The 15,831-nt window shown below is 39.7% G+C and overlaps 1 protein-coding gene across 5 annotated transcripts in view; it reads right to left on the reverse strand.

The window, feature by feature from the left end:
• PDE7A (phosphodiesterase 7A) overlaps positions 1-15,831 on the reverse strand; it is a 104,376-nt gene that overhangs the window by 37,422 nt on the left and 51,123 nt on the right. For all 5 annotated transcript variants that reach the window (XM_043879105.1, XM_043879103.1, XM_043879104.1 and 2 more), the window contains 2 exons: positions 5,354-5,414; positions 2,019-2,102 (listed from right to left, as the gene is read on the reverse strand). In XM_043879105.1, the coding sequence (XP_043735040.1) occupies positions 2,019-2,102; positions 5,354-5,414 (145 nt within the window). The remainder of the gene's footprint in view (positions 1-2,018; positions 2,103-5,353; positions 5,415-15,831) is intronic.

A 15,831-nucleotide genomic window follows, 5' to 3' on the forward strand; every position in this document is an offset into this window, starting at 1 on the left:
GAACCTGTGTCTCCTGCATTGGCAGGCGGATTCTTTACCGTCTGAGCCACCAGGGAAGCCAATAATCAGTCTTTTTAAAAATCCTGAATAATTTGCTGTAAAACCTTAGGATGTCATGCTTTTAGAGAGGTAACTTCAACTTTCTACATGTTGATCCCAGAACTCTTTTACACTCTTAAAATTATTAACTGCCCCAAAGAGCTTTAATTTATAAGAATTATATCCAGTGATATTTTCCATGATAGGAACTAGAACAGAAATTCAAAATATGTAATGTATCATTTCATTTAAAAATAACATTATAGGATTTCTGGTTTCTGGAACTGCATAGAAGGAGGTGAGAAGTTGCCATTCTGTCCTAACAACACACAAGAAGCTGAACAGACTGAAAAGTCAACAACTCTTCCAGGATGCACTGAAGAGGTGGGGACACGAGGCGACTCACTGCCCCAAAGGCTGGAGAGATGGACGAACAGAGGTAACTTGCTGGCGCGGAGACTCACAAACAGAAACCTCCTTGGGAACCAGTGCTGGGGCAGAGGAACCTGAACATAGTTGGTGAGCTTCTGGAGGGTTCCCTGAGAGTTAAAAACTTCAGGGAAATCTAGGCATGGGCTGAGTACAGGAAGAAGCTTGTGAGATTTACCTCCAGGAGCCTGATCAGGTTAATCCCACAGTAAACGTCTGCCAAAACTCACAGAGGAAGAATTGGCCAAATTATATCTGTTAATACTACAGAATCTGAATCATTAATCAGTAACCTTCCAAAACAGAAAACACAAGGCCTAGATGGGTTTCACTGGTGAATTATTTAAGGAAGAAATTATACCAATTCTTTACAATCCCTTTCAGAGGTTAGAAGCAGAGACAACACCTCCTAACTCACTCTAAAGAGATGCTATATATAAAAAAGAAAACTACAGACCATTATCTCTCATGCACATAAATGCAAAATTTCTCAATAAAATATTCCCAAGCCAAATCCAAGAGTCTGCTTCCTCCGAGGTTTAACATTGACTTCTGGCAGGTGACTTAGAGGCTCTAGAAAAATCACAGATCACCTTAATCTAACCATTGACTGAGATACTTTAAAGTTGGGACTTATTTCTAACACACAGCACTTGGAATTTCTAACTTAAGCATAGAGAGTTTACCAGGACAATCCCCCAGCCCCGGTGAGTTATAAACATTTGTTTTTGTTTTTCTAGCCTCAGGTGTTCAACAAAAAGCTCTGCTCAGCTTCTCACCCACTTTCCCAGCATCAGCAGATGCCACTAAGGGGAAAAGTCAGCTGAAATGCCAGGCTCATCTCTGGCTCGATGGTACTCTCACACACTCAAATACATAATCTTTTATATTTTGTCCAGTTTTCTTAACGTTTTTAGTTGGAGTGTTACTACAAATGATCTATCCAATGCTACCAAAAGTGGAACTCCTCCAAAAACAGATTTAATATGTAATATTCAAGGGTCTTTAGAAGTTCTGTTTTTTCCTTTTTCTTCATCATGTGCTAGAACCAAACAATGTTTGTTTTCAAAAACATCTTTCACGGTTATATGTATTTTTTATTTATTTATTTATTTTTTAATTTTTTTATATGTATTTTTTAAAATTCAAAGGATACATCTTCTTAGCGATGAAATACCTTTATAAAATATCATTTGCACAGAAACATTTTATCTACAGTAGTGAAGACAAAACACTTAGAATGAAACTTTTTTGAAAATGAAGCTTTAAAAAAAAAAAGAATGTACCTAAGTAATTTCACATTTAAATTAGAAAGAAGAAAAACTATTATCAGCTTTCATATTTCTATAATTTCCAACTCTACTTGCCTCTAAACATTTATGAACATTATTTAGGAATAAAGTGTCATTTATAATGACCTAATGTTTTGAAAACATTTTGAACATGTTTTTTCTTGTATTCTTTTTCCCCCCTTGGAAAATTACATCATTTTATGAAGACTCGAAGTTTACTGGAAGTCTGAGAGAAACAGTATATCTGCCAACACTTACCGTGAAAAATACGAAAATCAATATATGGATGAGAACCTCGTCTTTCTGATTCAAATCCTGCTCGACTCCTTACACGTACATCTCCTAAACAGAATGAGGGATAAAATGAAAGTTGAGACGGCTGTTATTCAGGAAGAAGCTCCCACATGCAATAAAGGTCTCAGTGGTATCATACTCATAAGGAATGGCCTGCTAATGATATAAATGGAATAGGTAGTTAAGAGCTGATTTATTTGAAGGGGTTTACAAATTTTCAGCACTGAGCTGTAAGGTTAGATGAACAGTTTTTTTTTTTTTTTAACCTCCCTTACAGTAATTATAATCTCTATTTTAGAGTTACCTTCTGAAAGATGACTCAAGTATATGATAATCCAAACTCATATCTTATTACTCACATGGAGTTAAAAAAATCCTGAGCAGGAAACTTTAAAAAGCCACAGTGAGAAGCAAATATTTACCAAGTGTCTACTCTGCCTAGCACTATACTATAGGCCATATGGGATATAAAGAAATAGAAAATATATTACCTATTCTCGAGCAGCTTACATTTTTTGAAAGGTATAGAAAATGAAAACATTAAGTATTTCGCCTGAGACGTTTAATTTGATCAGCCTCTTTTCTCACTGAAAGTGGGTGTAGTCAAGGTCTTCGGTTTTCGGTTGTAAACTTCGTTGTTGATAAGCTCAGTATGTGACTCTTGTATCCATGTGACTCTTGGATCCACAGCAACATAAACACTGCAGTCTTGTGCCAGGTACTCTTTTTGTGCCTTGAAGACATTCTTTTATTTAATTCTCTAACCAACTCTGAGAGACAGGAACCTTTTTCTTTTTAATATTTATTTATTTGGCTGCAACAGGTCTCAGCTGCAGCATGTGGGATCTATTAATAGTTTCCTGACCAGGGATCAAACCCCTTACACTAGGGGTACAGAGTCTTAGCCACGGGACCAGCAGGGAAGTCCCAAGAGATAGGAATCTTAACCCCCATTTTCAGATCCAGTAACCAAGATTTCTAGATGTTAAAGAGCACACACAGGGCCACAAAGCTGGAATACAGCAGAGTCAAGATTTAAACCTAACTCTGCGGGCTCCAAAGGCAGGAGCTTTCCCATTACACTTCCACAGCCTCCAAGTTCATAGCCTTTCAGTCGTCAGTGCCTACACCTGCTTACAACTCCACTTGCCTGGAACGCCTTCCTGCTTATGCTTCAAGGGGCCTGTCGGCCACTGTGAGTCTATCGTATAATGATTAATCACTTCTCTCACGTGGCGATGCCTTCACTCTGGATCAAATGTTTACTGAGCACTTGCTGCACGTCAGGAAATACAGCAGTGAGCAAAATACACAAAGTCCCTGTCTTCATGAAGTGCGTCCTTTCATGCAGAGACCAATAATGGAGCAAATAGATAATTCCACTCTATGGAAGATGGTAACAGCAACATGGAGAAAGGAAACCAAGGAAAGAGGAACAGGGAGGGAGGTGAGGGTGGCCGGGTTGGGAAGCTAGTCATGATGTGGTCAGAGACCTCAGTGAAAAGACAGTATCTGAGCAGGGACCTGAAGGCAGGGAAGCAGCGAGCCTCAGGGCCACCTGGGCAGAGACGGTTCCAGACATAAGGAAGAGCAAGCATGAATATCCTGAGATGGGAGCTTGCTTGGCATGTTCAAAATCAAGCAGAGAGGCCAGGAAGGCTGGAGTGAGGTGAATGAAGGGAACTGACAGAAGGGGGGAGGTCAGAGAAACAGTCGGGCTAGATCATATTGGACCTTCAAGGGCCTTTATAATAAGCTTTGGCTGTTACTCTAAGGTAGAAAACTACTGGAAGATTCAGAACAGAGGAGTGAGATGAGCAGAATGCGGACATCTCTGCAGAGAGATGGAGATGGTAAGGAAGAAAAGGCTCCACATTCCTGGGGGAAATATGTGCTAGAGTAGAATAGAACCAGGCAGGTATGATACACGAGGTAAATTAAAGAGGGAAAAAAAGGGAAGATGACACACACGGGGCACTGGAGAACAAACAGGCTTACGAGGAGGAGGAGGAGTTAGTGAAATGGGGGAAAAAAAAGGCCACCCCAGAAGCAGGTGAAGAATAAGGATGACTCAATATTGTGGAAATTGAGCAAGGAATTCTGAGCATGAGAAGAACAGCCAAGCCAGAAAAGACAGTAAGAAAAGATGAGTAAAGCTGCCTATTGGAATCTTTTTAAAATATTTATTTACTTAAAACTTTTTGGCCACTCCATGTAGCATGTGGCATCTTAGCTCCTGGACCAGGGATTGAACTGACGTCCGTCCCCCTTGCATTGGCAACACGGAATCTTAACCACTAGACTGCCAGGGAAGTCCCTGGACTCTTAAGAGCACGTTTTTAATATTATGAACTAAAGTACAAGGGATCGAGGAGTACGTGGATGAAGGGAAAAAATCTGGCAAAGAGAGGGAGTGAGACAGAAAATTATACACACGCACACACATCAAATCCATTTACCCTCTGGACTTGAGTAATACATTAAAGATTTAAGAACCGAGACTAGGAGAAGACACATGGCCTTCTCACCAGCCAACTGAGAACAAACACATCCAGTGACAGGACTATGAGATCAGGTATTTCATGGTCTCGTCTTTGTTCATGTTACCGTGGACATCTGTTTAGTATTTAGCAACTCTGCAAATCTGAGACTTTTCATGAAGAATCATCAGGATGCATCTTAAAATTGTGTACTGGTAACAGAGTCTCAGTTATAAAGCTAGAGATTTCCTAATTACCTATAATTCTTAAGATACCCCTCCTCTGCACATCACGTTAATTTTGGTTTCTAGATTCAACTTCAAAGTAATAGACATTTATGCTGCTAACAGTGATGAAAAGCTACCTAATGAAAGATAATCTCAGTCCTGAATAACAGCAGATAACAAAATTAACTTATACTAGTGCAAACTTAATTTTTTGATTTGCGGTGCTACAGGAGACTCTTGAGAGTCCTTTGGACAGAAAGGACATCAAACCAGTCAATCCTAAAGGAAATCAATCCTGAATATTCACTGGAAGGACTGATGCTGAAGCTCCAATACTTTGGCCACCTGATGTGAAGAGCTGACTCACTGGAAAAGGCTCTGATGCTGGGAGGGATTGGGGGCAGGAGGAGAAGTGGGTGGGTGACAGAGGATGAGATGGTGAGATAGCATCACTGACTCAATGCACATGGATTTGAGAAACTCCAGGAGACAGTGAAGGACAGGGAAGCCTGGCATGCTGCAGTTCATGGGGTCACAGAGTTGGACACAACTTAGCCACCAAATAACAAAATGCAAAATGAAGAATTCTTACCGAGCATACGAATGTACAGTGCAGTCTGATCCGAGCTGTCATAGGAGATAGCTCCACGCCTCTAGAAGAAAAAACACACATTTTAATGCAGTCAATTTAGTATGTGATATCGAGTTCAATTCAACATATATGTATTTGTTATTTTCTGTGATGCACTGTGCAAGAGAAGTTGGGATACACAAAATGAAATTAAATATGGCATTTGCCAGTCCTGCTGACATCTTTGTCTCAGACTTCCAGCGTCCAGACCTCTCAGTAAGTTCTGACCTTGCCTCCCCACTCTGAGAATCTGCTGTTTAAGCCACCCGGTCAGTGGCACATGTTGGAGCAGTCCAAGCAGACCAACAAATGTAGGTAAGTCAGGGCAGGTGGTTTTAATCCTCTGTGTTCAGGCCAAAAGTGGAGGAAGAGTTTCATTTTTCAAGGTATATATTTTCTTTTTGGTGTGTTCCCAATTTTGGCCCACTTCTTACAGTGTCTATTGCCTATCTATTCATTGGATTTCATTTTCATGTTAGTAAGACATGAAAGTCACTTAGTCATGTCCAACTTTTTGCAACCCCATGGACTATACAGTCCATGGAATTTTCCAGACCAGAATACTGGAGTGGGTACCCTTTCCCTTCTCCAGGGGATCTTCCCAACCCAGGGATGGAACCCAGGTCTCCCGCATTATAGGCAGAATCTTTTCCAGCTGAGCCAAAAGGGAAGCCCAAGAATACTGGAGTGGGTAGCCTATCCCTTCTCTAGCAGATCTTGCCAACCAATCGAACCGGGGTCTCCTGCATTGCAGGTGGATTCTTTACCAACTGAGCTATCAGGGAAGCCTGTTAGTAAGATATACTCACAAGTAATATGTTTCAACAATCCCTGAGTGAAGTATTCGCTTATCTTAATGCTTATTTTGTGTAACTATATATCTGACTTGCATTTGTTGAGTACCAAATACATGTTCCTGGAATGCAAAGTCAAGTGGGCCTTAGGAAGTATCGCTACAAACAAAGCTAATGGAGGTGATGGAATTCCAGTTGAGCTATTTCAAATCCTAAAAGGTGATGCTGTGAAAGTGCTGCACTCAATATGCCAGCACATTTGGAAAACTCAGCAGTGGCCACAGGACTGGAAAAGGTCAGTTTTCATTCCAATCCCAAAGAAAGGCAATCCCAAAGAATGCTCAAACTACCACACAGTTTCACTCATCTCACACGCTAGTAAAGTAATGCTGAAAATTCTCCAAGCCAGGCTTCAACAGTTCGTGAACCGTGAACTTCCAGATGTTCAAGCTGGATTTAGGAAAGGCAGAGGAACCAGAGATCAAATTGCCAACATCCACTGGATCGTCGAAAAAGCAAGAGCGTTGCAGAAAAACATCCACTTCTGCTTTATTGACTAAAACAAAGCCTTTGACTGTGTGGATCACAACAAACTGTGGAAAATTCTGAAAGAGATGGGAATACCAGACCACCTGACCTGCCTCTTGAGATATTTGTATGCAGGTCAGGAAGCAACAGTTAGAACTGGACATGAAACAACAGACTGGTTCCAAAGAAGGAAAGGAGTACGTCAAGGCTGTATATTGTCACCCTGCTTATTTAACTTATATGCAGAGTACATCGTGAGAAACACTGGGGTGGATAAAGCACAAGTTAAAATCAAGATTGCCAGGAGAAATATCAATAACCTCAGATATGCAGATGACACCACCCTTATGGCAGAAAGCAAAAAAGAACTAAAGAGCCTCTTGATGAAAGTGAAAGAGGAGAGTGAAAAAGCTGGCTTAAAACTCAACATTCAGAAAACTAAGATCATGGCATCTGGTCCCATCACTTCTTGGCAAATAGATGGGGAGACAGCAGAAACAGTGACAGACTTTATTTTTGGGGGGCTCCAAATTCACTGCAGATGGTGATTGCAGCCATCAAATTAAAAGACACTTGCTCCTTGGAAGAAAAGTTATGACTAACCTAGACAGCATATTAAAAAGCAGAGACATTACTTTGCCAACAAAGGTCCATCTAGTCAAAGCTATGGTTTTTCCAGTAGTCATGTATGGATGTGAGAATTGGACTATAAAGAAAGCTGAACACTGAAGAATTGATGCTTTTGAACTGTGGTTTTGGAGAAGACTCTTGAGGGTCCCTTGGACTGCAAGGAGATCCAACCAGTCCATCCTAAAGGAAGTCAGTCCTGAATATTCACTGGAAGGACCGATGCTGAAGCTGAAACTCCAATACTTTGGCTACCTGATGCAAAGAACTGACTCATTTGAAAAGACCCTGATGCTGGGAAAGATTGAAGGTGGGAGGAGAAGGGAACAACAGAAGATGAGATGGCTGGATGGCATCACCGACTCAATGGACATGAGTTTGGGTAAACTCCAGGAGTTGGCGATGGACAGGGAGGCCTGGTGTGCTGCAGTCCATGGGGTGGCAAAAACGACTAAGTGACTGAACTGAACTGAAATACATGTTCTACTTTAGTTTTCCATTAAAAAAATACGGCATTTGATTTTGAAATCTATAGTTGTGACGCAGACAAATTATAGTACAATGTGATTAAGCATTTCCATCAAAGTGGATAGGCAGATGCAAATTTAATGTCAGAGATCATACAAGCTCACCTGAGGACAGAGCAGAGGTAGCCAGAACTGACAGAGACACGGTTCAACGACCTCACTATTCTCTTCAATTAAACACGAATGAATAAGACAATGAGAATCATCAGACATGTGCACAAACCCTCCAGCTAGAAATCAATGAAACAAAATGAAAAACCAAATGGCCCAGAAGCTAGCAAGACATAAGAGAATTAAAAACGTTAATGAGCATACTCAAAGAAATGTGAGAAGACGCTGCATCTATTACACCAAAAACATGGAGTGCCATTGAAAGAGCACAGATTTAAAAATACATTTTGAGATTAAAACTGAACAGATATAAAAAGCAACATTATTCCTAACAGCCCCCGAGTGGAAACAATCCAAATATCCACCAACTAATGAACGTATAAACACACTGTGGTACAGCCATACAATATCTCATTCGGTGTTACTCAGTCGCAGAAATGACTGAAGTACTGATGCATGCTACATCATGGTTGAACCTTGAAAACAATGTCGAGTGAAAGGAGCTATCACGAGGCACCACGAAGCCTATGGTTCCATTTATGTGAAATATCCCAAATAGGCAAATCCACAGAATTAGAAATAGACTGGTGGCTGCCAAGAATTGGGAGCGGTGGTGGGAAATGGAAGTGAATGCTAATGGGTACAGAGCTTCAATCTGCAATGATGAGAATGTTCTTAAAGTAACCACAGTAATGACTGAACAACTCTGTGAATACACTGAAAATCACGGAATTGGGGATTATATACTTTAAATGGGTGAACTGTATGGCATATGAATTATACATCAATAAAGTCATTATAAAAATAGCCAGTATTGCAAATATTTTAAATACAATTACAAAAAGGAAAAAAAAAAACAAAACCCTTTGTAAGAGCTGAAACACCCTCAGCAAGTTCTGCCAACTCCACTTCCACAGCCGTCTCCCTCCTCAATCTCCTTTCCTTGTTCTGTCTCAGACAATAGCATCTATCACCTGGGCTCCTTGGTGGGCTGCTGCCCGGCTTTCCTGCTACATCCCTTGACCCCCCAGGCCCTTCACACACAAGAAGCTAAAGTGACCTTGCTTCCAGCTACTGCTCGAAGTCCTCCAATGGCCCCCGTATACCTGGAATGGAGTCCACAGACCAAGCTCTCCACCACCTGCCCACCCCTCGGTTCTACCGCAACTGTCTCTTCACCAGGGAGACCCAGCCCCCCTGGCCTCCCTGCGTCCCCTCAACCACGCCAAACACAGAGCCGTGAGACCTGCTGTTCTGCGCAGGACCGCGGCAGACCGTCTCCTTCCTCTCTCTCAGGTTCCAGACGAAACGTCGTCTCTTCAGAGAGCCATCCCCAGGCTACCAAACCTAAGGTCACCTGAGAGATGCCCTCACTCCTCCTGAAGGCAGGGCTCCCCCTAACCTTCACCTGCCACCCAGCACTTGGCCGACCTATTCTCGTTTACTTGTTCCAGAACAAAGGCGCCACAAGAGCTGGAACCCTGTCTGACTTATTCGCCGCTGTATCTTTGGCCTCTAAAACTACTATTATTTAGCAGATGCTAAATAAATACCTGGTAAATCGATGATTGCGTGCATTTATTGTAAATAAGTTAGTGAATAATTTTTTACAGATTAAGTTGATGAATACATTTGATGGGCAAATTGACAAATAACAACTGAGATGAAGACAAATTAAACATCTAGAAGATAAAATTAACAAAGCCTCCTACCAGACTCTAATCTCTGCAGGGGCAGGGACTTTGTTCAATGCTGTATCCCCAGATTTAGAATAAATCCCAACATTTAGAACAGTGCCTAGCACACTGAAAGAAATCAATAATAGTAGCTGAATAAACGGGCAAGCAAATTCTTAATACAGAATCTAGAATCAAATCCAATAATATATAGTAATTTTATTTATGCTAAAGGATTTAAAAATCTGTGGGGAAAATATTAATTATTTAACTTGCTATTTGGAAAAACATAAAGCTGCATTATTACCTTTCTATCTACTCCAAAATAAATTACACATGGAACAAAAGTTTTAATGTAAAAAAAAAAGCATGAAGGTATTAGAGGAAAACACGACTGTATTTTTAAAAATTTTAAACAACAAAGACCTATAATGAATCACCTTGCTGTACATCTGAAACACAACACCGTAAATCAATTATACTTCAATAAAAAATTTTTAATTTAAATAATGACACTAAATCTTAAATAGGAAAGACCTAATTGTCCTATAAAATCGAGAAGTCATGAAAAACAAATCAATTTAGCCACAAAAAGTTAAATTATGCATGGCAAAAAATACCATGAACAGGCAAAAGACAAACCCCAAACCACGAAAATTAAGTTGAACAGATGACAAAGGGGTAATTTTTCCCTGCTAATCTAAAAAAAAAAAAGTCTCACAAATCAGTTAGCAAATAATGAATAACAATGCATAAAACAGGTAGGACATAAATATACTACTCAAGGAAGAGAAATAATAAATAAACACAAGAAAAGATGCTTGACTTCATTAATGAAAGAAATACACGTTAAGGAAATGAGATGGTATTTTTACATATTAGATTAATGATATTCTGTCTTCACAAAACTCTGGCATGAAATTTACAGTTCTTTAACATACACCTAAAAATCTCAAGGAAAAATAACCATGCTTTTTACTATTATTATAAAGAAATTTTATTGCATTTAAAATCCTCATTTGGATTTAGTATGCAAAGTATTAGTCGCTCAGTGGTGTCCGACTTCTTGCAACCCCACAGACACACCGGACTCCTCTGTCCATGGGATTCTCCAGGCAAGAATAGTGCAGTGGGATTGTCATCCCTACTGCAGGGGATCTTCTCGACCCACGTATAGAACCCAGGTCTCCTGCATTGCAGGCAGATTCTTTATCATCTGATCCACCAAGGAAACAGCTCCCCAAATCATTGTTTTGCATGCGTGCTTAGTCGCTTCAGCTGTGTCCGACTTTTCTCCACCCCATGGACTGTAGCCTGCCAGAGTCCTCTGTTCATGGAATTTTCCAGGCAATACTGGAGTGGGTTGCCATGCCCTTCTCCAGGGGATGTTCCCAACCCAGGGATCAAACCAGCATCTCTTACAACTCCTACATTGGCAGGTGGGTTCCTTACCACTAGCGTCACCTGCAAAGCCTACTATTTAAGAGAAAAACATCAATTAAAGTCATGTATGATTTAATGAAGATGTAAATAAACAAGCAAAAACCTCCAACAGTTCATGAAATATAAAAGGAACACAAGTTACAAGCAAAAATAAAATTCTAATTTTTGACACTGGCTGCCTCCAAGGAAGCTGAAGAACACAAAGGTAAGAGGAGAAATTACCAATGAATACCTTTTGAATTTTGTAGCATGTGGGCTTCTCAGGTGACTCGGTGGTAAAGAATTCACCTGCCAATGCAGGAGATCTGGGTTTGATCCCTGGTTGGGAAGACCTCCGACCTCCTAGAGAAGGGAATGGCAACCCAACTCCAGTATTTTTGCCTGGGAAATCCCCTGGACAAAGGAGCCTGGTAGGCTACAGTTCATGGGGTCTCAAAGAGTAGGATATGACTAAGCATGTTCACACATAGTTATCATATATTCACAGAATAAATCAAATAAAAAATACAATAGGAATCTACTACAAAGAAACCTACAAAGAGGTGGATGATCTCAGATTCTAAGGGACTAAATCATACAGAACACATCCCTGGCAGCATCATGCTTAATAAAGTTAAAGCATCTTCCACCAACAGAAGACCCTAAGCCTCCTGCAGTGTCTCATCATAAACTACTTATTCGGGAGCAGTCACTGTAATCACTGGTATTAAAAGGTACAACTCACACCTGCTGTTCACATCCCACCCCAAGATATTTGGCTCATTAGATTTCAAGCCTCCCCTAAATACCACCATAAGAGAGGAAAATCTAGTAGTATGAAGAGCACAAAGGTGGAAATAAGTATTCCTACCGGCCAAATCAGATTCACGAAACCACAGGTATGATTGTGTAACAGCCTGTCATGGTCAGTACCTATCAACCAACTCATATCCAATAAAACTTGAGTAAACAGCTTGTTAAAACAAATTGTAACCTGTTATCTCTAACAGTCCTCTTCAGGAAACCGGTTGCCTTTTTTTTTTTTAAAGTGTAGGGAAGGGTATTTACTAAAAGAGGCACTAATTGGAGAGGTAAAATCTCATCACTTTAAGGACTGAGAAAGACTAATACCAGCTGTTAAAACAGTGTAAGTGAAAGACTGACTTGTTTGTGGCCAAGTCGTGTCCAACTCTTGTTTGTCCCCATGGACTGTAGGCCACCAGGCTCCTCTGTCTAGGGGATTTCCCAGGCACGCATACTGGAGTGGGTTGCTATTTCCTTCTTCAGAAAAACTGGCTAATGAACATAATCTAGATTATAACTATGACATACTAAACTTATTTTAAGGTATTCACTTTAGACTTATTTATAGGGGCACCAGTTTAGATATTAGAATTGTAGAGTCTGTCTTAGTTAATCATTTTTAAAAATTGGCAAAAAGGGTAGAACTTAATTTTAAATATATTTTAACAAATTACTTAAGGATGTGCAAAGTATTCATTTAATTTGATTTATTGCTAATTTAAGTAAGTCTTAAATACTTAAAGTCCGTAAATACTTAAAATTCTACCCTAAACCACAAGACATAACTCTTATGAAATAAATCTAAATGAGACAAAAGGAAATTTTTTTAAGAATGGACTTAAAAATGTGAACCATCAATGAATACATTCTGAGTGATAATTTACTCATTTACTTGCCTCACAGATGAAGCTTAAAATGAATATCAAATTTGTTTCACTAAGCAATCCAGGAACTCCTTTTGGAAAAATGCACTATAAATTATGAATTATAAAAATCTGATTTCTATGTTAAGTGTTATTTTAAAAAATAATCATAGGGACCTTCCTGGCCATCCAGTGGTTAAGACTCCTGGCTTTCACTGCAGGGGGCATGGCTTTGATCTCTGGTGAGGGGGGGCAGGGAACTAAGACCCCACCCCACATGACACACAGCACGGTCAAAATAAATAAACAAAAATTAATAATAAAAAAGACCTACATTTACTGAAGGCTCAATTAAAAAAACAATAATTATATGTGCTTTATACACCAAGACTGAAGCACAGGCTTAACATATACCTTTTCAAAAAGATTATCACTTTACAAGTCATATAGTTGTAAAATTCTATTTTTAATAAAGATAGTAAAACAAATTGAACCAAAATCTCAAGTCACGCTGTCAGTCATAAAACACCGTGCGCTATCATCCACATTCCTGCTCACCTCACCAGTGAATGGAAATAACTGAGAGGCTCCTACTTGTGACTTTTCTAATTTAGCCATCCTGGGAACAGCTTGTAAAGCGAACCAGTATAGGTCAAAACACGGGCGCGGCTGAGCTAATCCGAAACTGACGGCAGCACAAGCAAGTTAAACAGTAAGGTTCCAAAGAATCTACAGCCACAAGAGTGCCCAACTAAGACACGCACCTTGAATCAGGGTGAACTGCTCTTCCACAAAAGATCTGACTTACAAGGTAGAGGACAAAAGGTGTAAAAGTTGTTTCTGATATCAGTTAGGATATAACTTTTAGAGACAGACATGTTGTGTGCTTTTGGGGGGGGGCAGGGCGCAATGCTGCAAGGCTTGTGGGACTTTAGTTCCCCGACCAGGGACTGAACCCAGGGCCCCAGCAGGGACAGTGAGAAGTCCTAACCACTGAACTTCCAGTGAATCCCCAAGGATGATGAGTTTTAAACGGACGTCCCAGGTGGCTCAGTGGTTGAGAACTGGCCTGCCAATGCAGGAGACGTGTGTTCCATCCCTGAGTTAGGAAGATCCCCTGGAGAAAGGAATGGCAACCCACTCCAGTATTCTTGCCTGGAGAATCCCATGGACAGAGGAGCCTGGTGGGCTACATACAGTTCATGAAGTTGCAAACAGCTGGACACAACTGAGGGACGGAGCACAAGCACGAAAGATATTTTAAGTGCTATGGTTTTTATCTTGTTCAACTTTTCCACTAAAGTAACCTATTGTGCAAAAGCGTGTGTAAGTAATGATACATTAACTCTTTGCTGCGCTCCTACTCTGTGCCAGCGAACGTCAGGTGCTTTCAGACAAAATCTCTCTTTACTGAACAAGACCTCTAAAGGTAGGTTTTATACTCTCCGTCATTATACGCTCTGCCACAGGGCCTAAACACAGTAGCACTGAATACACTTCTGGGTCACATTACAAAAAATGGTAACACAGTACAAAAGATGAAGAAGTCCAAAGTTCTGGAAGCTTTCTCTGATGCAGTAAAGTGAGCTTTTTCAGAGTGTTTTCATCTTACACCTGATGGGAAGAGCCAACTCATTAGAAAAGACCCTGATGATGGGAAAGACTGAGGACAGAAGTGGGTGACAAAGGATGAGATGAGATGGTTAGATGGCATCACTGACTCAATGGACATGAATCTGAGCAAACTCTGGGGGCTGGTGAAGGACAGGGAAGCCTGGCATGAAGTCCATGGGGTTGCAAAGAGCTGGACACAACTTAGCGACCAAACAACAATTCTTCTTACATATGCCAGAAAAGCGTTCCCATCTGAGTGCCTATCCAAGACCCGCATCCATCCATTGAACACTATCCTCCAGTTCTTCTTCACTATATAAATATACCTCTAAAAGTCACACATTGAAAATAACAGCAGTCTGTTGCTTAAAAACTTTTAAAAATGTTTGATTGTTATAACAAAGTAAAAAGTAAAAAAAAAAAAAAAACAACTACAATTCAACTAATCCATTATTAACTTGACCTTCATCCAGTAACTTGGCAAGCTAATCCTCTAGAAACAATGAGTAAATTGGTGTCAGTGTGACAAAATTAATTAATTTACAAAAGACAAAGATTAAAAAAATTCAAACCTATTGTTTTTCTTTAAGAGATTTCTTCAATCATGTTCAGTAAGAAAATAGGACTGCTTCAAGAAAGACACAACTATGCCTAAAACAGTATGCTTAAATGTGAAAACACTACCTTATCAGTGATTAAAACCTCGCTTGAAAAAGACGTTTAACTTTATAGAAGTTTTTGTGTTCCTTACTAGCATATGGTATTGGTCCTAAACATTTTAAGTTTACATTCATACTTTTCAGTTTTCTTAATAAAGGAAGAAAAAAGCTGCATGGTGGGTTAAAGATATAATCATTTTTACACAAGTACAGACAAAATAATTTTAAATAGTATAATCGTAAGTATTTCCTACTTTAGACTCTCAATCAGATGCCAAATGACTAGCATTCTATCAAGCACTTCTTAAGCCTGGTCTTGGGAATCCAAATTTAAGATCAACAGATACATAATACAATAATCTTACTTTTTTCGCTGTAACTAAGACATATGTTTCAGTAGCAACAAGACCTTAAGTGAGAACATGCTAGAAAGTGGTATTTAGTTTTTTTAAAAAGTTTACAATAGCTTAGAAATCTCCAGTAATTATACTTTGAAGTTATAAGTAAAATAAATTTGGTATCTCCAGAAGAGAATGTTTAAAATATGTACACCAAAAGCCTAAACTGTTCAGTAATTTCATAACCTTAGAAGCTGAACTTCTTTAAGCATAAAAACTTGATTTTTAATGGCAATGAAGACTTCAGTTCGTTTGTCAGCCCAGTGGCACTCTAGTTTTTGGATAACTTCACCTTGATCACCCTGGCACAGTAAATAGACATGACATTAACTAGTTTGGAAAAAAAAAAAGAAAACAGACTTCCTTAAAGGCATGATCCTGAGCAAAGCTACTTCGATACCAAGAAATGATCCATA

This window comes from Cervus elaphus, chromosome 21, assembly GCF_910594005.1.
Source record: "Cervus elaphus chromosome 21, mCerEla1.1, whole genome shotgun sequence".
Taxonomy (NCBI): domain Eukaryota; kingdom Metazoa; phylum Chordata; class Mammalia; order Artiodactyla; family Cervidae; genus Cervus; species Cervus elaphus.